The sequence below is a fragment of the Chenopodium quinoa genome, unplaced genomic scaffold (assembly GCF_001683475.1).
Source record: "Chenopodium quinoa cultivar QQ74 unplaced genomic scaffold, ASM168347v1, whole genome shotgun sequence".
Lineage (NCBI taxonomy): Eukaryota > Viridiplantae > Streptophyta > Magnoliopsida > Caryophyllales > Amaranthaceae > Chenopodium > Chenopodium quinoa.
The window spans coordinates 1-20639 of NW_018745599.1; the positions used below are offsets into that span (position 1 = coordinate 1).

Sequence of the window (20639 nt, forward strand, 5' to 3'; positions counted from 1 at the left end):
CATCTTCCTTACATTGCCTTCCCTGTTCATTCTCTTCCTGTCAGCGTTCAATGCCTTGCATCTCATCTTCAAACTATCAACTTCATTAAGTAGGCACCTCCTTTGGCCACTGATTTCATCAACTTCCCTTTTCAATTCATTCACTTCACCCTTTAGCAGCTTCTTATCGAACAACAGGTTGTTGATAACCTCTGTTTGCCAATCTGTCCCATCAGGTTGATCAACCCATTCGAAAGCTTTGCAGCCCCTTGTTTCTGTGATTGGGTCATAAAACTTACATGATATGAACTTCCTGCCTGGATTCTCCCTTGTCCAGCTAGTGAGCTTGGCCATTGGCACACCACACTGGCATTTTTTTCCTTAGAAGGAGAAGAGCTAACAAACGACATAATCTGCATCAATTTTAGATCAACAATCACATTTATAGATTTGTACACTGACGAATTAACATTGTCAGCAACAATTTTCAATTTTAATCACCTAATACGAAAAGCCCCAATTTCAATTTGTGAGGAACCCTAATTTTGTAATTGGGCAGTCACATACAAGCATAACACAATCCAACCATCAATTCCAGTACAAAACAATTGTTAATAGTAAACGTAATCAATTTAAACTTTAATTACCAAACAAACGAACTATATTTCCTAAATTTGATTACACATTATTCGTTGTCTTTCTTATGAGCAGCTTCAATTTCTTCCTCTTCTCAAAAATCAAACAATGATTCACTGATTATGGTTTTTTATATGCAATGCAATCTGATTCTACTCAATTCGAAGAAAGATTTCGTTACAAAAGGGGATAATTGGGGAGATTCGTGCAAAAATCGTGCATATATACAGAGTTTATAAAAAAATATCCGTTGGAGTAGGCCCCACTAACAGTTCCGTTAACGGAGACAAGATTTTGGTGGTAACTTCCAATTTTAAAATTTTTGGTGGTGTTAAAATAAAAGTTTTTTTTTGGGGGTGTTAAAAAACATTTTCAGACATTTGTGTGGTGTTAAAATCCAATTAAACCTAAATAAAAATAGTACTAAAATGATAATCCCTCCCATCCTTTTAGTTCTCTATGTTATTCAATTAGGAAAGTTCAAAAAGTTCTTTCCCATTTAAAATCTTTCTATATATGATAAAAAAGAATTTCTCAATTTTTCTTTATTTATTTAAATCGATGAACTTGCCAAAACGTGCTACTTTTTTTTTTCTTTTTCTAGACAATTTTTTATAGATTGAATTTCACCGTACATGATTTCAATTTTTAATCCTTATTATCCTCTGTTCTCAAACATCACATTAGTTGGATAAATTACCAAATATAACCAACAAAAGTTTCCATTTTACAAGTTACAAGGTTACAACCCTTAAGACTATTTTTGCAAAACACAACCTAAAAACACACCCAACCTTTAAAAGTACAACCAATAACTGGATTCAGGCCAATTTTAACGAGTCATGACATATTTTGTATTCACTTATGTGCTCTTTGAAAAAACTTCACATGAGTGCCTTATCATATACGAAGTAAGCATATAAGAAGTATATGATGAGTTTCCTAAAAGAAAAATGCATCATGTTGGTATAAGTTATACAGTAAACTGTTGTTAGGAAATCCTATAGAGTATTACACACTCTTCTATTTATTTGAAGATCACAATGTTCTCGTTATCTTGAAAAGTGCTCATGTATTTTGCCACAAGAGATAATATAGTCACAAAAAAAAATTAATCATATATTTGGCCAAAACTTGTGACTTATCCCCAAAAAAAGGTGAAGATGAGTTGTCTGAGTAATTCATCACTACAACTCAATGGTGTAACTTATATGTTTTTAACTTACTTATTTATGTGGGATGTTCATGACCTCAACTTAATTGCACACTAGATTAGATTTTCGAAACCAATTTGCTACTATTAGAAGTTAAAGATCTCCAAAATATTACTTCCCACATAAATCTAACAATTTATTGATTCATTAAACATCCATACATTGCACTTTCCAAACAAAACCCAATTTATCAACAATTACCTAATAATCTTAAATCAGCAATTATAATTCTTACCAATAAAAGCGCAATAGTTTCTTAAAATAAGAGCAATAATCTTTTTACCTTTTTCGCTAATTTTTTTTTATTCAAATCTTAACCCCTTTACTTTCTCTCTCCTCTTTATCTCTCGCAACGTAACGGAAAAAAAAACCTTACTTTATGTTCTATTTGGAAAAGTCCCTAATTACTTGTGAATTTCATTAAATTTAGAGGAGATCATATATGGTCGGGACGGGCTTTGCCCAAAATCTTTGGCCCATTTTGGGCCTAGTTTCCAGTCGAAAAAGGCGTGCCTAAATCAGATATTTTGGTCCAAAAAATCAGGCTTTTCGGCCCAAAATTAGGCCGGCCTAAAAGTTTAATTAAAAAAACAACTTACTTATTTATGTGGGATGTTCTTGACCTCAACATAATTGCACACTAGATTAGATTTTCGAAACCAATTTTTTTCTATTAGAAGTTAAAGCTCTCAAAAATATTACTTCCCACATAAATCTAACAATTTATTGATTCATTAAACATCCATACATTGCACTTTCCAAACAAAACCCAATTTATCAAAAATTACCTAATAATCTTAAATCATCAATTATAATTCTTACCAAAAAAAGCGCAATAGTTTCTTTAAAAAAGCGCAATAATCTTTTTACCTTTTTCGCTAATTTTTTTATTCAAATCTTAATCCCTTTACTTTCTCTCTCCTCTTCATCTCTCGCAATGTAACGGAAAAACTTAGGACTTGTTAAACATCGCCCGCGTTTTTCTACATAAAGCCCACATTTTTTAAAAATTTTGACATTATTGCCCTTGTTTTAATTTTTACCGAAATTGAAAATTTTCACTCACCAAAAATGTGGAGCAGGACTGGATCGCCGAGTGAAACCGAAGAGCCCTCAACGTCGGCTAGATGCACCGGAGACGCCGTTGACGCCGGAAAAGGAGGTACGAAGCCATCTAAAACCACGAATTGGCGGCTGGCGTCCTGCCGGGACGCCGTGACCGTAGTGGTGGCGCCTAGCCAGGACGCTGCCTCCGTAGGTAGGGCGCCTGGCCAGGACGCCGCCACCGTGGCCGTAGCGTCTGGCCAAGACGCCGCCACCATGAAAGCGGCGTCCTGGCCAGGCGCCATCGCCACGGTGGCGGCGTCCTGGCTAGACGCCACCGCCACAGTAGCGGCGTCCTGGCTAGGCGCCACTGCATTTTTTTTTTTTTTTAATTTAATTTAAAAATTGTTTATTTTTATTTTTTTTTGTGTTACAATTTTTTTTCGTTTTTTTTTGGTTTTTTTTTGTTTTGTTTTTAATTGTTTTAAAATGTAATGTAAAATTTGTGTTTGATTTTTGTTTTTGATCGCTATTTTTATGTTTATGTTTTTTTTTTTGTTTTTTTTTTTTTTTTTTTTTTTAATCTAAAGTTTTGTTTATGTTTTTTATTTTTGTGTTTTGTTTTTTTTTTTTTTTTTGAATACTTTTTGTTTATGTTTTTTATTTCTTTGTTTGTTGTTTATATTTTATTATTGTTTTTGCTTTTGTGCTAATGTTGTGTCAAATGTATTAATTTAATCTAATCTTATGTGATTTATATTATATGTTATTGTTGCAGGATTATGGTGGAGACGGAAATGATTATAGTGGGATTTTTTGTACACGATGGTCTGTTCGAAGATGCTCAACAAGCGGTTGATTGGGCGAAACATGTTGCAATTAGATCAGGTTTTTGTTTAGTAGTAGCAACTCATAAATCTCAACGGGATGGTAGAATGGATCGCATTTTGAGATGCGAACGTTATCGCAAAAGGGAGGAACGAGATTTCAGTCAAGCGATTCGGTTTGATACAAAGCGGAAAGGTTGTGGGTGTCAGTTCAGAGTAAAGGTTCGACAACAGCAAAGGGGTGACGGTTGGGAAGTGAAGAGTTACGGTAAATGGGGGTATCACAACCATGAGATGATCGCATATGAAGTGGGTCATCGACAGTTAAGTGGCCTAAGTCCTGGTGCGAAACTAATTGTAAAAGAAATGAGTGATGCTCAAGTGAAGCCTGCTAAAATATTAGCATCTGTGTTGGAGAAATTTCCTGAAGACCAGCCAAACCGAAGACACATCTACAACGTCAGACAGAAATTGAGGTTTGAACGGTCAGAGGGAAGGAACCCTATACAGCAGCTTCTACACCAGGCACAAGCACGTGGTTACCTGTACTGGTTTGAATCTGATGAAGACACATCGGAGGTGACTCATTTGTTCCTTGTGCATCCTGATTGTGCTGATATGATTTCGTCTTGGCCATCTGTGATTCTGATCGATTCAACGTACAAGACAAACAAGTATAAGTTTCCACTGGTTGAGATGGTTGGGATGACTCCAACGAACCAGAACTTTTTGATTGGTTATGCAGTTATGAAGGATGAGACGGTTGCGAGTTACCGTTGGGTGTTGGAGAAGTTGAGAAATTACATCGGCCCAAGTGTTCAGCCATCGGCCATCGTCAGCGATTGTGAGGGAGGTCTCTTTGCCCCTATAGCGGAGCTGTTTCCGGAGTCGAGCCATTTACTGTGCACATGGCACATCAACAAATGCGTGAAAGTCAAAGCCTACAACCTTTTCAACAAGAACTTAGATTCAGCAGAGAGATTGGTAAATGGTAAGTGGCGGAAGATCCTGCAAGCTACCACGGAGGCAGAGTACGACCGAGCCTTGGATAACTTCAAGGATGCATACCAGCTGTTTCCGCTCTTATCCGGAAACAAGGTACACCCGAGAAGAAGAAAAACATATGCAGCCAGCTGTGTGTCCTGCGTCCTACGTGAAGTGGGGTGCAAACATCGCTGCAAAACTGCTGCGATCTTAACACCGCCGTGATCCCACACACCAAGTGCCGCTGTGTACAGCGCAGCCCTATCCACCGCCAACAGCTCCGCCAATAAATCTGCCTGATCCGCATCTGTGACAACAGATGCTCGGTTTCCCTCTACGGGAATCCCAAGGATGGCCTCGACGTCATGCAACATGATCGTCATCTCACCGAACGGAAGGTGGAAAGAGTTCGTGTCCGGCTGCCATCGCTCACTCTAGTGCCCCTCAATCGGCCGACCATCTCGCTCTCCTCCGGCCAAGCCTCAGCCCAACTACACAAGAAGTTACAAGTCCTCTCCCGGGTTTGGCATTTCAAAATGCCGCTATCCAAAGCCCGCTCCTGGTCCTCCCAAATACGGGTAGCGATGTGTCCTAGAAAGCTAGGAATCACACTCCCGTCTATAGGTCCCCCGGCCACCTCACCCCTCACCATCCAAGAATCATTAACGGCCCTCGACCGTTTTCTGCTACCCACAGACACAGTGGACGCAGATGATGTGCCAGATCTACTAACAAACCTACCATCTCGACCCTTACGCACATCTACCCTATGCGTCTCATACGTATCATCAAGCCTCTGACTGAATGGACCGTAATCATCATATGGTCCACTCTGATCGTCGACATCCTCATCTGCATCATCCTCGTCCTCGACCTCCTCCTCCTCCTCCTCCTCCTCCTCATCATCATCATCATCATCTTGATCATCCGCAGAACAGTGCACCCGTTCTCTGCGGGCCGAGGCCGAAATACCACGGGATCTAACGTGTCTGGGCCCCGAGCTCTCCATTGAGTAGATCGTACTCCTCACGACGTCAATACTCTTCCCCACACCAGGTCCAAATTGCGATGCCTAACTCCAAGTAAATAACGAAACATAATAACGAAAACAAATTAAAAAAAAGTCGAAAATAAACACAAAAGCAAATAAACAAGTTACGGAAATAAAATTATAAACATAAAAAATATAAATATAAACAAGACAATATACATATAAACATAAGAAATATAAACATAAACATATACCAAAAACAAAAAATATAACCAAAAACAAAAAATATAAACTACAAACAAAAAAAACAAACATAAACAAAAACAAAAATATTACCAAAAACAAAAAATATAAATACAAAAAAGGACGAAAATAAACACAAAAGCAAATAAACAAGTAACGGAAATAAAATTATAAACATAAAAAATAAAAACATAAACAACACAATATAAATAAAAACATAAAAAATATAAATATAAACATAAAAAAATATAAATATGAACATAAAAAATATAAATATGAACAAAACAATATACCAAAAACAAAATATATAACCAAAAACAAAAAATATAAACAACAAACTAAAAAATGAAAAACATAAACAAAAACAAAAAATCAAAAATGCAAAGAAAAACCAAAAACAAAAAACTAACAAAACTTAAAAAATTTAAAATTGCAAAAACTTAAAAAAAGAAGAACATCAAAATTTTAAAGAAAATTTATAAAAAAAAAAAGGGAACTTATAATTTTTTACATACAAAAATATAATTCAAAAAAAAAAAAAAAACAATACATAGGAACATAAAATTAAAAATTAAAACCAGAAACAATTTTTTTTTTAAAAAAAAATAGAACATAAAATTAAAACAAATAAAAAAACAAAATTTAAAAAAAAAAGGGAACATACAATTTAAAAAAAAGAAAAACAAATTTTAAAAAAAAAAAAAAAAAAATTCGAAAATAAAATTTAAAATTAAAAAAAAACAAAAAAAAAATTAAAAAAAAAAAAAAGGAGGAGGCGCCTAGGCAAGACGCCTGTACGGTGGTGGCGGCGCCTATCCCAGACGCCACCACCACGGCTGTGGCGCCTAGCCTATCCGCCGCCGCCGTGGTAGTGGCGTCTGGGCTAGGCGCCGCCTCCACCGTACGGGCGTCCTGCCTAGGCGCCTCCTCCGTGGTGGTGGCGTCTCGCCTTGGCGCGCCCACCGTCGCCGGAGGTTTTTTTTTAAAAAAAAAATTACAAAAATTACCTTCTCGCCGGCAAACCGCCTTCCGCCCACCGCCGGAGCCGCCACTTCCTTGCCGGGCCGCCTCGACATAGCTCGGGAAATAATTTAGAGAGAGAAAGTGGAAGTAGAGAGTAGAGAGAGAAATTGTGTTTTTTAGTTTGAGGGCAAAAGTGTCATTTCACTCTTATTTTGTGGGCTTTATGTAGGAATTTGCGGGCGATGTTTAACAGTTCACTTAGAGTGACCAATTATAAATATAATGTACTCTACTTCATATATGTATTCATACAATAATTTTAAAGAGCAAATTTTGTAAAATAATTATTTTAGTATATATTTATGATTTTATTTTTGGATTTAATTCTTGATCAAAGTCTTCTATGAGGATTAATAAAATAATCATGTAATATTATTTCCTTGCATTTTTTCAATTTTTGGGACGAATAAGTCTTGTGTACAACAGGTGTACATTAATTTATTGTAAAACGATCAATTTGAGCGTAACTTTAACTATTTTTATGGTAACTTTAACCACTTAAAGGGTAACTTTTAATTTATCGTTGCTTTGAATTTTGTTTTAATGTGTAATTTCTTATAGATACGTGGTCACATATTATAAAAACTAACATGATTAATCTAATATATTATAAGTTTATTTGTAAGATAAAATTTATTAATAGAAAAATTATAACTTTTGCAGTATAAAGGATAACTTTAAGTACTTTTAACATAACTTTAATCCGTTTTACAATACATTAACGTACACCCGCCTTTTTGGAGAATATGTGTTTTAGGACAGCGTACGTCTTTTAAGTGTTGCGTCTATTGTTTTTAACTTGAATCAAAATCTGCATTCAAGGTATTTAGTTCATTCAGTATTTTTTAGTTAGTAATCATGACTTACATATGTGCTGCAGTTCAGAAACTATATATCATGACTTACATATGTGGAATAAATTTAGTTAGTAATGTAGAGGGGATGTTAACGCGTGACCATGACCAAAGTTGCATGCAATATGTGTTCTACGTACTTTTTTACTACATGCAAATTACACTTGAAGTTTGCTATCTTACTTGTTTTTTCCCTTTAAAAGAGTAGAGCACAAGCCAAATAACAAAACCAAACAACGCTATCTTACTTGAAGTTGCTATCTTACTTGCTCTTCAACTTAAAACCATTCTCAGAACTAACTTCAACCCAAACAACTTTCTATATCACAATGTCTTCTTCAAGAGCTATATCAAAGATAACCAAACTCAAATACATCAAAAACTTTGATCAAAAGTTCCAAAAGGTGAAATAATTTTTGACATGAACGAAGAAGATGTTAAAAGACATCAATGAAGAACAAGAAAATGAAAATATTGATGATTGATATTATGGACAAAGCATCGAAATTGGCGATGGCGGGTGCTACAGTCGAGTACACCTTTAAAGCCGGCGCGGTGGCAAAAGCGTATGCCGAGGGAGATGTTACTTTTGAGAAGCTCAAAAGCAAGCTCGGTGTCTCGGGTTCGAATGCATCCTACCATGATGTGAACAACATGCTTGAGGAGGCAATAGGAGATGCGCAGGAGCAAGAAGAGCTGCTCAACAAGATTGATGAGGAAAAGAAAGCTAAGGGCAAAGCAAATGTGGAGGAGAGTGAAGATGAAGAGGATGAAGAGAGTGATGAGAGTGAGAGTGATGAGAGTGAAGATGATGAGTAATAGGGGTTGTTTTAGTATAATTGTATCCTACGCCCAACTACTAAGTATGTTTTTTTTTTCATAGAGAGTTACTAGCTAGTATGGTGTTGGTTGTTGATTCAAAAGTTTATTGTGTTTTATCTATTAATTTATGGTTGTTGATGTAATATGTAGTTATTAACGAAGTGAAATGAATGGTTGGGCTTTTATTATTAAATTAATCTTAAATTTTATTATTTCAATAGCAATAATAATGTTTCCTTTTAATTTATTACAAGTATATGAATTTTATCCTTTAATTACAAATAGTATTAATCTAGTCAATTTGATCCTATATTTCCTGAGGTTTTTTTTAATCTAATATCTCAAATTTTTTGATGTGCTAACATCGGTATAATTCTACAAGATAATTTTGAGTACTCTTTCCAAGACCAAGTCTTATACACTTACTATTGAATGTGAGCAACTATAAGACTTGGTCACTTACTATTGAATGAGATTATGTGACAAATCTTTCTTTTCGAAGACCAAGTCTTATACACTTACTATTGAATGAGATTATGTGAATGTAATCGACATGGATCAATGATTGAATCAGTATGTTGTTCGTCTTATTCCAAACAGTTTACAACCATAAATTGAAGTAATAGTTAAACCAAAAGAGAGAGAATATAAGAGATGTCAAACTAATTAGCTTCAGTACGTACACAAAATTGTTATACTCCCTCCGTCGCTATACAATTTTTAGGGAATTTGGTCCAAAAAAATGGATAGTACATATGTAATACGAAGAGCATCATTTATGCAGGAGATAATAATAATAACAATAAAAGCAGTTACAACAACTACAATTAAAATAATAGTTCTTATTGTTATTAACAATAATGAAGCGTTTGCAAATTGATTTGAATATTTTTTTAAACCCAAACAAAAGTGCAAAAAAATAGATTATTAGTTGTTAAATAATAGATACTAGTTCTCTTACTGTAATAAATACGAAGTAGTTACAAGAAGAATCAAGCAGAAATATCATAACGATAGAAGAAAAATTATAGTTTCTCTTCCTTGCAATCCTTAAGCTCATAATCACAATACTTTGTCAACGAGATACAGTAGAGAAGCAAGGTTCCCCATACTCTTTAACCTCCTACAACAATAGACAAAATCTTTAGAAGTCTTCATTTTTCTACAAAATTAAAGTGAATTATAAAATCATAATGAGCATATATATGGCAAAGCTAACAAACCTTCATATAAGTCTTGAAGAGATCCTCACACCTCTTACGACCTTTATTTCCAGAATAAGACTGGGCTACTAACCAGTGCGTAACTGCTGCAGTCCCAAGCTCTTTGTTCAGAAAAGCAAGTTCTTCTTGAATTGACATGCCACTCTCTTGCTTTCCCAGGGAGGCTAAAAGCTCTTCAACACTTGATAAACCCCGTAAAACGGCAACTTGCTTAAGCATGTCATGATGATCTGGAAGAAATAACATAACATTCACATTATTATTATTTATAACTTTGCACATTTATATCATTTTTGCGATAAAAATATGGCTTTAAACAGAGAAGAATTGAGGGAGAGAATTTATGCTGACGCCTTCTACATTCTTTATATTGATTCATCATTTCTGGCCGACCCCAAATTATTTTGGGATCAAGGCTTTGTTGTTGTAGTTGTAGTATTTATATTATTTCTTTGAAGTTCGCAACAAGAGCAAGTGTGCTCATCTCCTTCCAATAGACTTTCATCATCATTCAAGGAAGAAGATTGCTCCCCAAGCATGTTTGTTAGTCTAACAGTAATTAGTGTATATCATGTCCTGGCCTCTTTCTTGCAATAATGCTTGTAATGCTTGTATTTAAGATGTGGTTTCGAGTTAGGCCTTGTTTTAGTTCAGTCAAATTATGTCCTAACGATACTTGAGCTTCCAAGAATGATCATAAAATAATAAGAGCACCCATATATATAATTGAGCCCCATGATTTATAAAATATGATACATAAAAGAGAAACAATGGAAAAAATTTCGACTTACAGTAGCCTGGTCCTCCAAGCTTCAATGCTGTTTCAAGGCCAAGTAAAATAACGTGAGAAAGGACTTTCATTGAAAGGAAGAGTATGAAGATTGAGCAATACATGATATAGGGTTAAAACAAGAGTACAATACATGATTGAGCGAAAAGAAAGTTGGGACAATATTCTGAAAATTTGTGACATAATTGAGCAATAAAAACAAGGAAAAATAGAAAACAATAATCCCACCTTTGGGTGGTCTTCTCAAAATAGTCCCACATTTACTTAATTTCAAAATAATCCTACCTTTAACTTCAATCTTAATAAAACAAGCCTTTTACCTGTTGCTAAGCTATGGTAACCGATATATCAAGTTAATTGTAGCACTTGTCAAGTTTTCATTGGTTTAGATATTCATTTTTCTTAAAAAGCTTAAAACTATAAAATATAATCAATATCTTTGCAGCTCACATCTTCTGTAATTGTACAGCACCACCCTCATCCAAAAATTCAACCCTGCCACCACAACTTCCTACCCCAACATCACAACATCTTTGTATGATTGTACCTAACCAATGCAACTTCTAATAGATCTATGTTTCTCGCCCCAGCACCATTCAATCATATCAGCTAAGAATGATTAACGTGTTTAACTACTAAAATTAAGGTTGCAAATCAGGACAAAAAAAGATGCTCCTAGTCTTATCCTGAAAACATGGTACAAGATTTCCAATGGTTAATAATTTGGAATCAATTATAAATCATTCCATAAAACAACTTAATTCTACTAATAAGTTGAACTTGTGTAGTTAAAGTTGAACTTGTGTAGTTAAAAACTTAAAATTGTAAATAAATCACTATAAAGTTCTGTTTATTTAATTAAACCAGAAAAAAATTGATATTTTTAAGGGGAGTTAACCTTTGAAACTCCTGTCATTGAAATCCACCCAAAAACTGATCCATATCAAGGGGCGCACTGAAGTAGCCAGAACAAGATAATATATTTTAGTGTAATCCTCTACTTTCTCCTTATTTCTGCCGTTTCTATTCACCACAATCACACACCATCTTTATACATTTTCTGCCCAAAAAAAACCAGTCCATAACAGAATACCACCCAAAGGTGGGATTATTGTTTTCCACTTTTCCTAAAAACAATCATATAAGCCTCATTTCCTCAACCAAAATCACAGATTGACATGCAATTCTACATAAAAGTGTTATCAAATTGAAGCAACGTCAGTTTGAATTCTTTCACAATTTGACTCATATAAAAGTTACTTTCTGTGTGATCCCTAATAACAATTAAAAAAAAAAAAAGGGTCAGGCCACTTCAACTCAATTCAGTGAAGATAATGAAACTTAACAAAGAAAAGAGGGTGTACATTGCAGAAGTTAATCAGATCACAAACTAAGGCTTTCATACTTGTACAGGATACAAACTGTTTATCATATGTTAGTTATGGAATAAGGATAAAATGTAGCATTGGATAAACATAAATTAGAACAATCTTTGTTCGCCCGCATAACGGAATTTGGGTGAGGAATTACATAGCTGAATAGGCTGTTCTTTGTTTTATTATATAAGGCCCCAATCTTATGAATTTGGATGAGGAGACTTGAAAATTGGAAAGGATCGGATAGAGGAAGGTGAAAGGTAAAGGACAACCAAAGCAAACTTTAATGAAGGTGATTGAAATCGATATGTGACTATTGGGAAACGGCTTATGGAGTCCCCGAGTTCATCAGAGACACTGAAAACAAAAGGCTGGTGCGCCTTAAATATTGGGAAACGGCTTATGGAGTCCCCAAATTACCAGCTTTTGTACCTTTGCCTTCCAAGTAGTAAAGGTGCAAACAAAAAGTTCAGAGAGTTGAAGATTCTGTAAGTGGTCATAGAGCGAACTACATGAAAATGCAACTCAGAATCTAGATGACCAGACAATATTAAACCCCGGACGACCCTTGCAACCGGGCCTTTTGTACTTTCGGTCCGAAATACCCGACCCGAGTCTTAAACCACCGGGCCCAACCACCCGCCTTTTCAGCCCGAAATCCGCCCGAAACCTAATTTGCTCACCTCTAAGACTAAACGAGACCTCATTCATAATTTCATATCCAGCTAATCTAAACGGAAAATAAAACAAATTGATGATCATACAAAGCAAAACAATTATGAAATTCATCATCCAAATTATGGCAAACGAAAAAGAGAGAATAAATACGGAAAATAAAACTGTAACCTCGGAATAATCGGGAGCGTGACAACCACCCTCCTACGCTTGATTTGCCGCCGCCGCCGACTCTACTGCCTCCGCCCATCGTCTACGAAAACTAGGCAAGGATGAAGGAGCGTAAAAACTAAAAACTTTAGCTAGGGTTTTCTTCTGGTAAATGGTAATTTTCTGAAGTTGCCTTCCTCTGTTCTTGGCTTTATCTACCAAGTAATCCGTGGTAAATTTTGTTACTGTAGTATTTTTAATTGACTAAAGTACCCTTTACTTTACCAAGGTTTAAATAAAAACTAGAATATTATATCATATCTTATTTATATTGAAAATATATCACACATGATATATTTTCGTAATCTATTTATCTTATATGCTCAACACATTGGTGTTAGTATTTTCATAAGTATTTATCTTATATGGTCGCAAAGGCCTAACTACTTTTATATCCTCTCATCTCTTGTCACAAACACCTTCCCTCTCCTTAATAATGAAACTTAACTGCACTCAACGACGACAGCAACAATCTTTCCTCCACTAGGCAAATTATTCACACCGATAGATAGATTTAGCCAAAATTCCTTCTCAACGATTCTTGAGCGTCATATAAATAAATAAGTAAAAATGATGTCATCATACGTATTTATATCTATATCTGTATCTATACTAATATTTAAAAATCAAACCCCAACCTATAAATATGCCACATCATACATTTCATTTTTATTATGAATGTCGCATGTCATTATTTAGAAAAATCATAAAAAAAATTTATTTTTATTTTGAAAAATTAGAATTGTATTATATTTTCAATTTGGCATAATAACAATGGACCACGTGTCCCAAACCACCTAATGGGTGAGTTACACTTGTCAAAATTTGAGAGGTCAATGACCCCTGTATTGTTCTTATAAAAACCACATAAGAGTACATGTTTGAGGAGGATGAAATACTCACTTAAGAAAGTGACACACACTTTCTCTCTAAAACCCCCCTCCAAACTTCTCTCTAGATTAGCCTTTGTTTATCTACTTAATATTGTTTTTAATTTCCCTAAACACATACTTACTTTAGGCATCGGAGGGGAGATAAGGATTATTCTTCTTTTTTGCAGGTAAACATCAGAAAAAAAATTTGGAGAAGGACGTGACTCAGCGTTGCTGGTAGCACTGAAGGGAAGCCTCATTCACCCACACTTCTACAAATATTATTGTTGAGTTAAGATGGCTACAATATCAATTACATCACAAAACTCCTCGACACCATCGTTGTATTCACGCTTTGTTCGGTCATCAACATACATCCAACGACGATTTATATCTGGTAATATAGTATAGACACACCAGATTAACTAAATTAACTATTCAAATTACACTACACATATATACATGCTGCACAAAATATTGATTGAGAGAGAACCTTCAAAACACTTGAATCATTTAGACAAACTATCGTTGATTATCATAGAAGCTGTCAAAGTGGAGCCATAAATTTCAAAAAGCTTAAAACTATTAAGTCCAAAAATACAACATCGTATACCAATTTTTTCCTACAAAAAATGTTTGTTTATGGGTTAAATTTTTTCAAAGAATTCGAACATAAGATAAGATAGTTAATCAAACACACTTGTCATAATTCCAACTACAACTGTATAGGGTAGCTCTAGCTGAGCTGACCCGTGCTCCCGAGACCACTTAAGAGGTGCGCGTTCACACTTGTCCAGCCCAAAACCAGGGATAACCTCACAGGGGCTTAGCTTCATGGCTCCAGCCCGGAGTCAAGGATAATCTCCCAGCCCGCAGCACGAGGAATACAACTATAAATAGCAAGCCAAGTACAACGAAAAAAGAGGTTAGACAATCACATTTCATCACTTATCCATCAGTAACGATTTTTTTTTTTTTTTATTTAAACAGGTATCCGGGTACCCGAGATTAGCAAAGTCTGTCCCATGACCCGACCACGAAATTGCTATTTTAGCAGGACGAGTACCTGACCAGAAAAAAACAGAAAAATGTGTCAATTTTCCATCGGGTTTTTTGGCGGGTCATCGGGTAATCAGCACGGGACAACCGGGTCGGGGTTTTTGAACACCCCTAGTTGTTGTTGGCCCGAAGGTATGGGTCTAATAAACCTAAAAATATAATCCGACAACTAGAGATTAACATTCTTGTTTCTCTTAGGGGCAAAATAGTCATTTCAGGGGGTAATGTTGTCATGTGATGTGTACTAGAGATTGCCAACTGTTTCCACGTATGGTGATTGGTGGACAGACATTGACGGAGTTATTAACGGTTAAAAATTACAGCATTAAATTACAGAAAATCGATAAAAATAAAACGAAAATCTGAGTTTTGTAGAAAAACGAAATCAAAGAGATAAAGAGGAGATAGAAAGGACTCGAACATTTTGCAGGTTGGAGATCGGAGATCGTAAAGTGGAGGAATTTTGGCAAACTCATATCTACTGGTAATCTAAAAAAGGTAACTTTAAATTTGAATTGGGTTTGAAGTGTCTGTTCGGAACATGGTTTAATTTGTAGAAATGTCGGATAATTTGCAAATAATGAAGCGAATTACTGAATTACGAAAGTGTTGTAGTAAATTTGATGAACTGGTTTTAATTTCCGTGTTTGAAGTGCATGAATTGAAATTGGTTGAATTATTTTCTGGTAGAGGTGTGTGTTCATAGATGCGCATGAATAGATGAGGTGTGTGTTCATAGATGCGCATGAATAGATGAATTAATACATCACAACAGGATTGTTTAAATGTCTGAAGGAAATTGTAAGCGTAGACGTACATGTTTGTGATAATGTGATGTACCAGAGAATGTGGTATGTACTTTACAGTTTGCTGAATACTGAGTTTGTTCTGTAGATGTTAATTGCTGGTTGGTGAGTAATGTGAATTAATACATGAGCAATGTAGGTTAGTGAAGAAGATGATGGATTTGTGTTGAGTAATAAGGTATAACCATATAATATGTTCTGTTTTGCTACACTAATATGAATCCGTGAAATGAAATTTTGGACTAAATTGATTGTAGGTAGTAGGCACACCGAGGTAGAAAACAATAGAGTTGTACCCTGTAATTTTTTAAGGTAGCTAGGTTACGATTTTGGTTTGTTAGTAGTAATAAAACAGTTGGTAATGTAGCTGTTGTGGTAGGATGATAGGTTAACTTATGGAGGACTTGTGAAAGCGAGAGGAGAGGTGATGCTACAACTTGCTAAGAGCAGAAGGATGGTAAGACTATTTACTGTTTGTTTTTGTTTGATGATATGTGCTAACTAAGTGTGTTTAGTAACGTGGGTGTCATTGTTTAGCAGCCTCCTAACATGAGTTGTCGGATTGAGTCATCTGGGTGTATTTGCCAAAAATTTGATGATAGGAGAAGATGATGGGTTTTGGAGGTCTACTACAACTTCCATTCGATATGCAATTAGCGCGACAGTTGTAGGATGATGTATTGCTATCCTCGAGATGAAATTAGAGTGTCTGAAAATGAAATTCAATACGTTCTTGAGGACCGTTGTGGATAGTCCCTGAAGGATCCAGTGAGGGAGTATTAACTGAACGTCGTCGATTGTATTGTGCAACATTCAACACGGACAATAAAGAGATATTATGTGATTGTCGTAAATTTGAAACGTATAGTATCATGTGTAAGCACATAATAAGGATCCTTGATCTGAATTTTTGTGAAAGAAATTCCAAACAAGTTGATAGGCCGTCGTTAAGCCTACAAATATAATTCCTATCTTGGTCTCACTAACTAATAGCAAGGGTAAGAAAGGGTCGAACCCAAGAAAGGCGTTAAATCATCCACCGAGTACTACCGTTAAATAAGCTAAATGAAGTCGAAATTGGTTTGTTTTGAGTAACTTCTACTAATTCAATTCAACTAAAACTAAGAGGAGATTAACAATATTTAGAGGAATCTAGGGCTCGGGTTATACCAACTCAAATTCATCACAAATCACGATTAACATGCAACAATCAAAGTAAATTAAGGGGATAAATTAGGGGAAGTCATCTAAGGCACCCAACTACTCTCTCAAACTAGAGGGATTACTTGAATCATGAATACAACCTACTCTCGTGGTTACAAAGCATAAAGCAAGTGTTAAAGCATAATCACGATGACATAAACATTCCCTTGACCGAAAATTCCTATTCTCATGGCATTTTAAGTCAATTAAGCATAAGGGAGCTAACTCAAGTTCATCTCTCGATCCTTCGTTGAGAAAGCTTGGATAAATATATATATAGTTCTAGCAATGGCCATATACAAGAACTGAGCAATTAAACCACTTAAGCTCAAACTAATTAACACCCAATAATTACTCAATTATTACATGCAACAAGTAATTAGTGACTACATTGAGGGTTTTACCCAAACCCTAGAAATTAGACTACTCACAATCCATGGAGATTAAAGCAATTAAAGATTTCAAGCAATTCATGAACAAGTTCAAACTAAGGATTAAGCTAATTAACAATCTAAGCATGCAGGAATTAAGCAAGTAATTAACAACAAAGTAGAGAGTAATTGAAAAAAGAGTAAGAAATAGTTACTATGAAGCTTCAAAGTGAGCAACAATGTTGGAACTTGTCTTCTACAATGATTGAAGTTGAATATTTCCAAGCTAATAATTAGAATCTAACTAATGATTTGAGAATTTAATGTTCTAGGATTGCAATACTAAGAGAAAGCTCTAAAAAACCTTTCTTCCCTACAAATGAGCTCAAAGGGGGTATTTATAAGACCTCCAAATAAAAAGGACGGAGAAAACAAGAATCGGGCTCGACTGCAGGTCTGCACGGACGTGCTAGGTATGGCACGGACGTGCAGACCAAGCTGCACGGACTTGCCACGGGCCGTGCAGAGGAAGGCAAAAGCTTCTATTTGGGCTTGAAATCCTACACGGACATGCAATTTACGGCACAGACATGTAACCTCTTCTGCACGGTCGTGCCAACTTAAGCACGGCCGTGCATGCCTTGGAAGAAGGTTCTAACTTTCTAGAGCACTCCTGCACGGACGTGCAAGATCTGGCACGGGCGTGCAACCTCTTCTGCACGGTCGTGCCATCATAAGCACAGCCGTGCAGGCCTTGGCAGAAGGTTCTGATTTTCTGGAGCACTACTGCACGAACGTGCAAGGTCTGGCACGACCATGCAGGGTCTTCTAAGCCCTTTTCTTCATCTTTTCTTCTATATTGCTCCTTTACTTGGCTTCTTTCTACCATCTTCTTTCTTCTAACCTCGGTTTAGTATCCATGGGCTTCATTTGGTCATCTTTGGACCTAGAATATCAACAAAAAACACTAACAACCCGTGAAGCATAGGATACACAAAAAATTGCATAATAATAGAGTAAAAGTGAACCAAAACATCTATCAAGTAAAACTAGGTTCAAAAACACCCAAAATCATGTCAAATAGCAAGTTATCACAAGTACATTGTTAACAGATGGCGTAAAGATATACTACGAAAGCACACAAGGGTGAAGGTGTCCTAATACCATGATCCAAGTAAGTCAATTGAAGTTATCCGCTACAATAGGCTTATGATCGCATTTGAAGGGATATTGATGAGGCGGCTATGGTTAATGATGAGATGGTGGAGATGGTGTTAACATCGGCTTACTAGATTAAAGTCCGAATTTACTAAGCGTATGAAGAGGAAGCTAGACAAAATCGTAGCTATGAGTTACCCCGGAGAAGGTGCTGCTACGGTTATACCAAGTTCAGAAGATAGGGCGATTACATCATCAGTTCAGAAGCCACCTCCTCAAGCTGATCAAGCCACCATACGGTGCACTTTGTGACAATGGCATAGTAATGAAATACCCCATTATTCTAAGAAGAGAGGTCGAGGCAGGACCTAAGCTGGACGATATGAAACTCTAGCTGAAATTGGTTACAAAATACCTCCAAATTAAAAAAGACGGTAAATTTATCAATAAATATACTAATGTACAACAGTCGTTTAATTATATTTCCTAAATGGTAAATTTTTTTTATATGTGTCAAAGGCTAAGATAGTCACAGCAAATTCGAAAGTCCAAGCAGATGACACTCCAACAAATGCCATAGGAAAAATTCATGTATGTCATTTAGTTTTTTATAATTTGATTAAGTAGTATGTTGTTTTGGTTAGATATATTATGAATATGGCCATTGATGTGTTAACTGTTGGGTTTCGTAGCCGACTCTACACGGAATAAAAAACCCGCACAAGACCCGCCCACTAATTAGGCAAACTAAGCATGCAAATCACATATTAAACACCAATTAAGGAGAGAAGGAAAGATTATTACCCTTGGTGCGTGCTTCGCTCTTAAAACTGAGCTCTTACTTTGAAACCCCGCAAATGCGAAGGTCTCCGACGGCTAGGTACCCACGAACCCGACCCGAGCGGTCCAAGTCTCGAAGGTTGGTCGAGACCCGACCAATAAAAAAACTAGAGTTTTACGAACTTAATGTATTCTCACTTTTCTAAGGAGATTCCTTTCTAGTTCAACTCAAGTGATTTTTCCCAAACCCAAAACCTGGGTATTTATAGGAAAGGAGACTTGATTCTCCATCTTCTTTCAATGTGGGAGAATTTCATTTTGTGCAAATCAATCAAGAAGCAACAAGTGGCATGAGGAGGAAGAGAGAAAGTGAGGACCACCCAAGGGGGGACCATCTCTCTTCTCCCTTCTAACCAACAAACCAAAGGGGGGGACCATTGCATTTCCCCTCCTTAGCTATGGGCGTTCCACCTAGCCAAGGGGCCAGCCACCCCTCGCACAAGCACACCCCCACAGCCAGCCCACACATGCATCGCAAGGATGTTGTGCGTGGTGCTGCTGGGCGCTGGTGCTATGCGTGGCCTAGCACGCATAGCGTGCTGCAGCTTGGTGCATGCTATTGCATAGCACCACGCATAGCCCAGCCAAGGCATACGTGCTGCTAGCGAGCCACGCATGCCTAGCGCTACAACTAGCCAGTGCGTGTTGGCTGGGCGTGCCATCGCTAGGCATGGCACACACTCATAGCCCAGCAAGGCGCTGCTTGGTGCGTGGTGCCTTGATGCCTAGCACACGCACACGCACAGCCTAGGCTTGTGATGGTGCGTGTTGCGATGCGTAGCACACGCACACACGCATAGCCTAGGTCTGCGATGGTACGTGCTGCGATGCGTAGGCTGCGAAGCTTGGCTGCCAGCACGCCAGCAAGCACGCATGGCTGCGATGCTTGCGAGAGGTGTTGGGCCTTGCTAAGCGCCAGCGCCCAGCAAGCCAGCAAGGCCTAGCCTTGCGATGGCTGCTGGGCAGGCTGTGCGCCAGCGCCTAGCATGCTAGCAAGGCCTAGCCATGCGATGCACGCTAGGCTTGCGATAGGCACACCGGATGAAGTTAGCCTAGCAGCACCTTCAAGTGTAGAAAAGGAATTGGTAATTTCGGAAATCCAATCTCAACTCACGGACATGAAACAGAGTAAAGGGAGAAAGACGGAGACGCTTAATCAGGATGCTTCAGATGAAGGCCCTACTAAGAGGCGAAGAACAGAGGAAATCGAGAATGTCGACGCAGCATAGGAACACCCAGAACATTAAGGGGTTGTTGTAGCACCAGAAGAAGGAGATGAACAAGTAGGGAATATGGGAGCAGGGAACGAGGAAGTCGGATTCGTAGTGCGTGAAAATGCAGAAGAGTTAGAGGAAGAGGAGGCTAGTTCTGAAGAAGGGGAGGAGGAGGACTCTGAAGATGATGGCTGGTCTGATGACTCTGATGATGATTCTGGTGGT

At 37.0% G+C, this 20639-nt stretch overlaps 1 protein-coding gene across 1 annotated transcript; it reads right to left on the reverse strand.

The window, feature by feature from the left end:
• Positions 1 to 9622: 9622 nt before the first annotated feature.
• Positions 9623 to 13019, reverse strand: LOC110716556. Its single transcript, XM_021895186.1, has 4 exons — positions 12853 to 13019; positions 10632 to 10658; positions 9841 to 10070; positions 9623 to 9740 (listed from the first exon to the last, which is right to left on the reverse strand). Exons 1-4 carry the CDS (start codon positions 12929 to 12931, stop codon positions 9693 to 9695), a joined length of 384 nt encoding a protein of 127 aa, XP_021750878.1. The 5' UTR covers positions 12932 to 13019; the 3' UTR covers positions 9623 to 9692.
• Positions 13020 to 20639: the final 7620 nt, after the last annotated feature.

Excerpts from the sequence above, each read along its gene's own strand:
- LOC110716556 (XM_021895186.1), bottom strand. The coding sequence starts at position 12,931 with ATGGGCGGAGGCAGTAGAGTCGGCGGCGGCGGCAAATCAAGCGTAGGA. Across the intron at positions 10,659-12,852 it reads ACGCTCCCGATTATTCCGAG|CATTGAAGCTTGGAGGACCA; the intron begins GTTACAGTTTTA and ends GCCTTGAAACAG. Across the intron at positions 9,741-9,840 it reads TCTTCAAGACTTATATGAAG|GAGGTTAAAGAGTATGGGGA; the intron begins GTTTGTTAGCTT and ends CTATTGTTGTAG.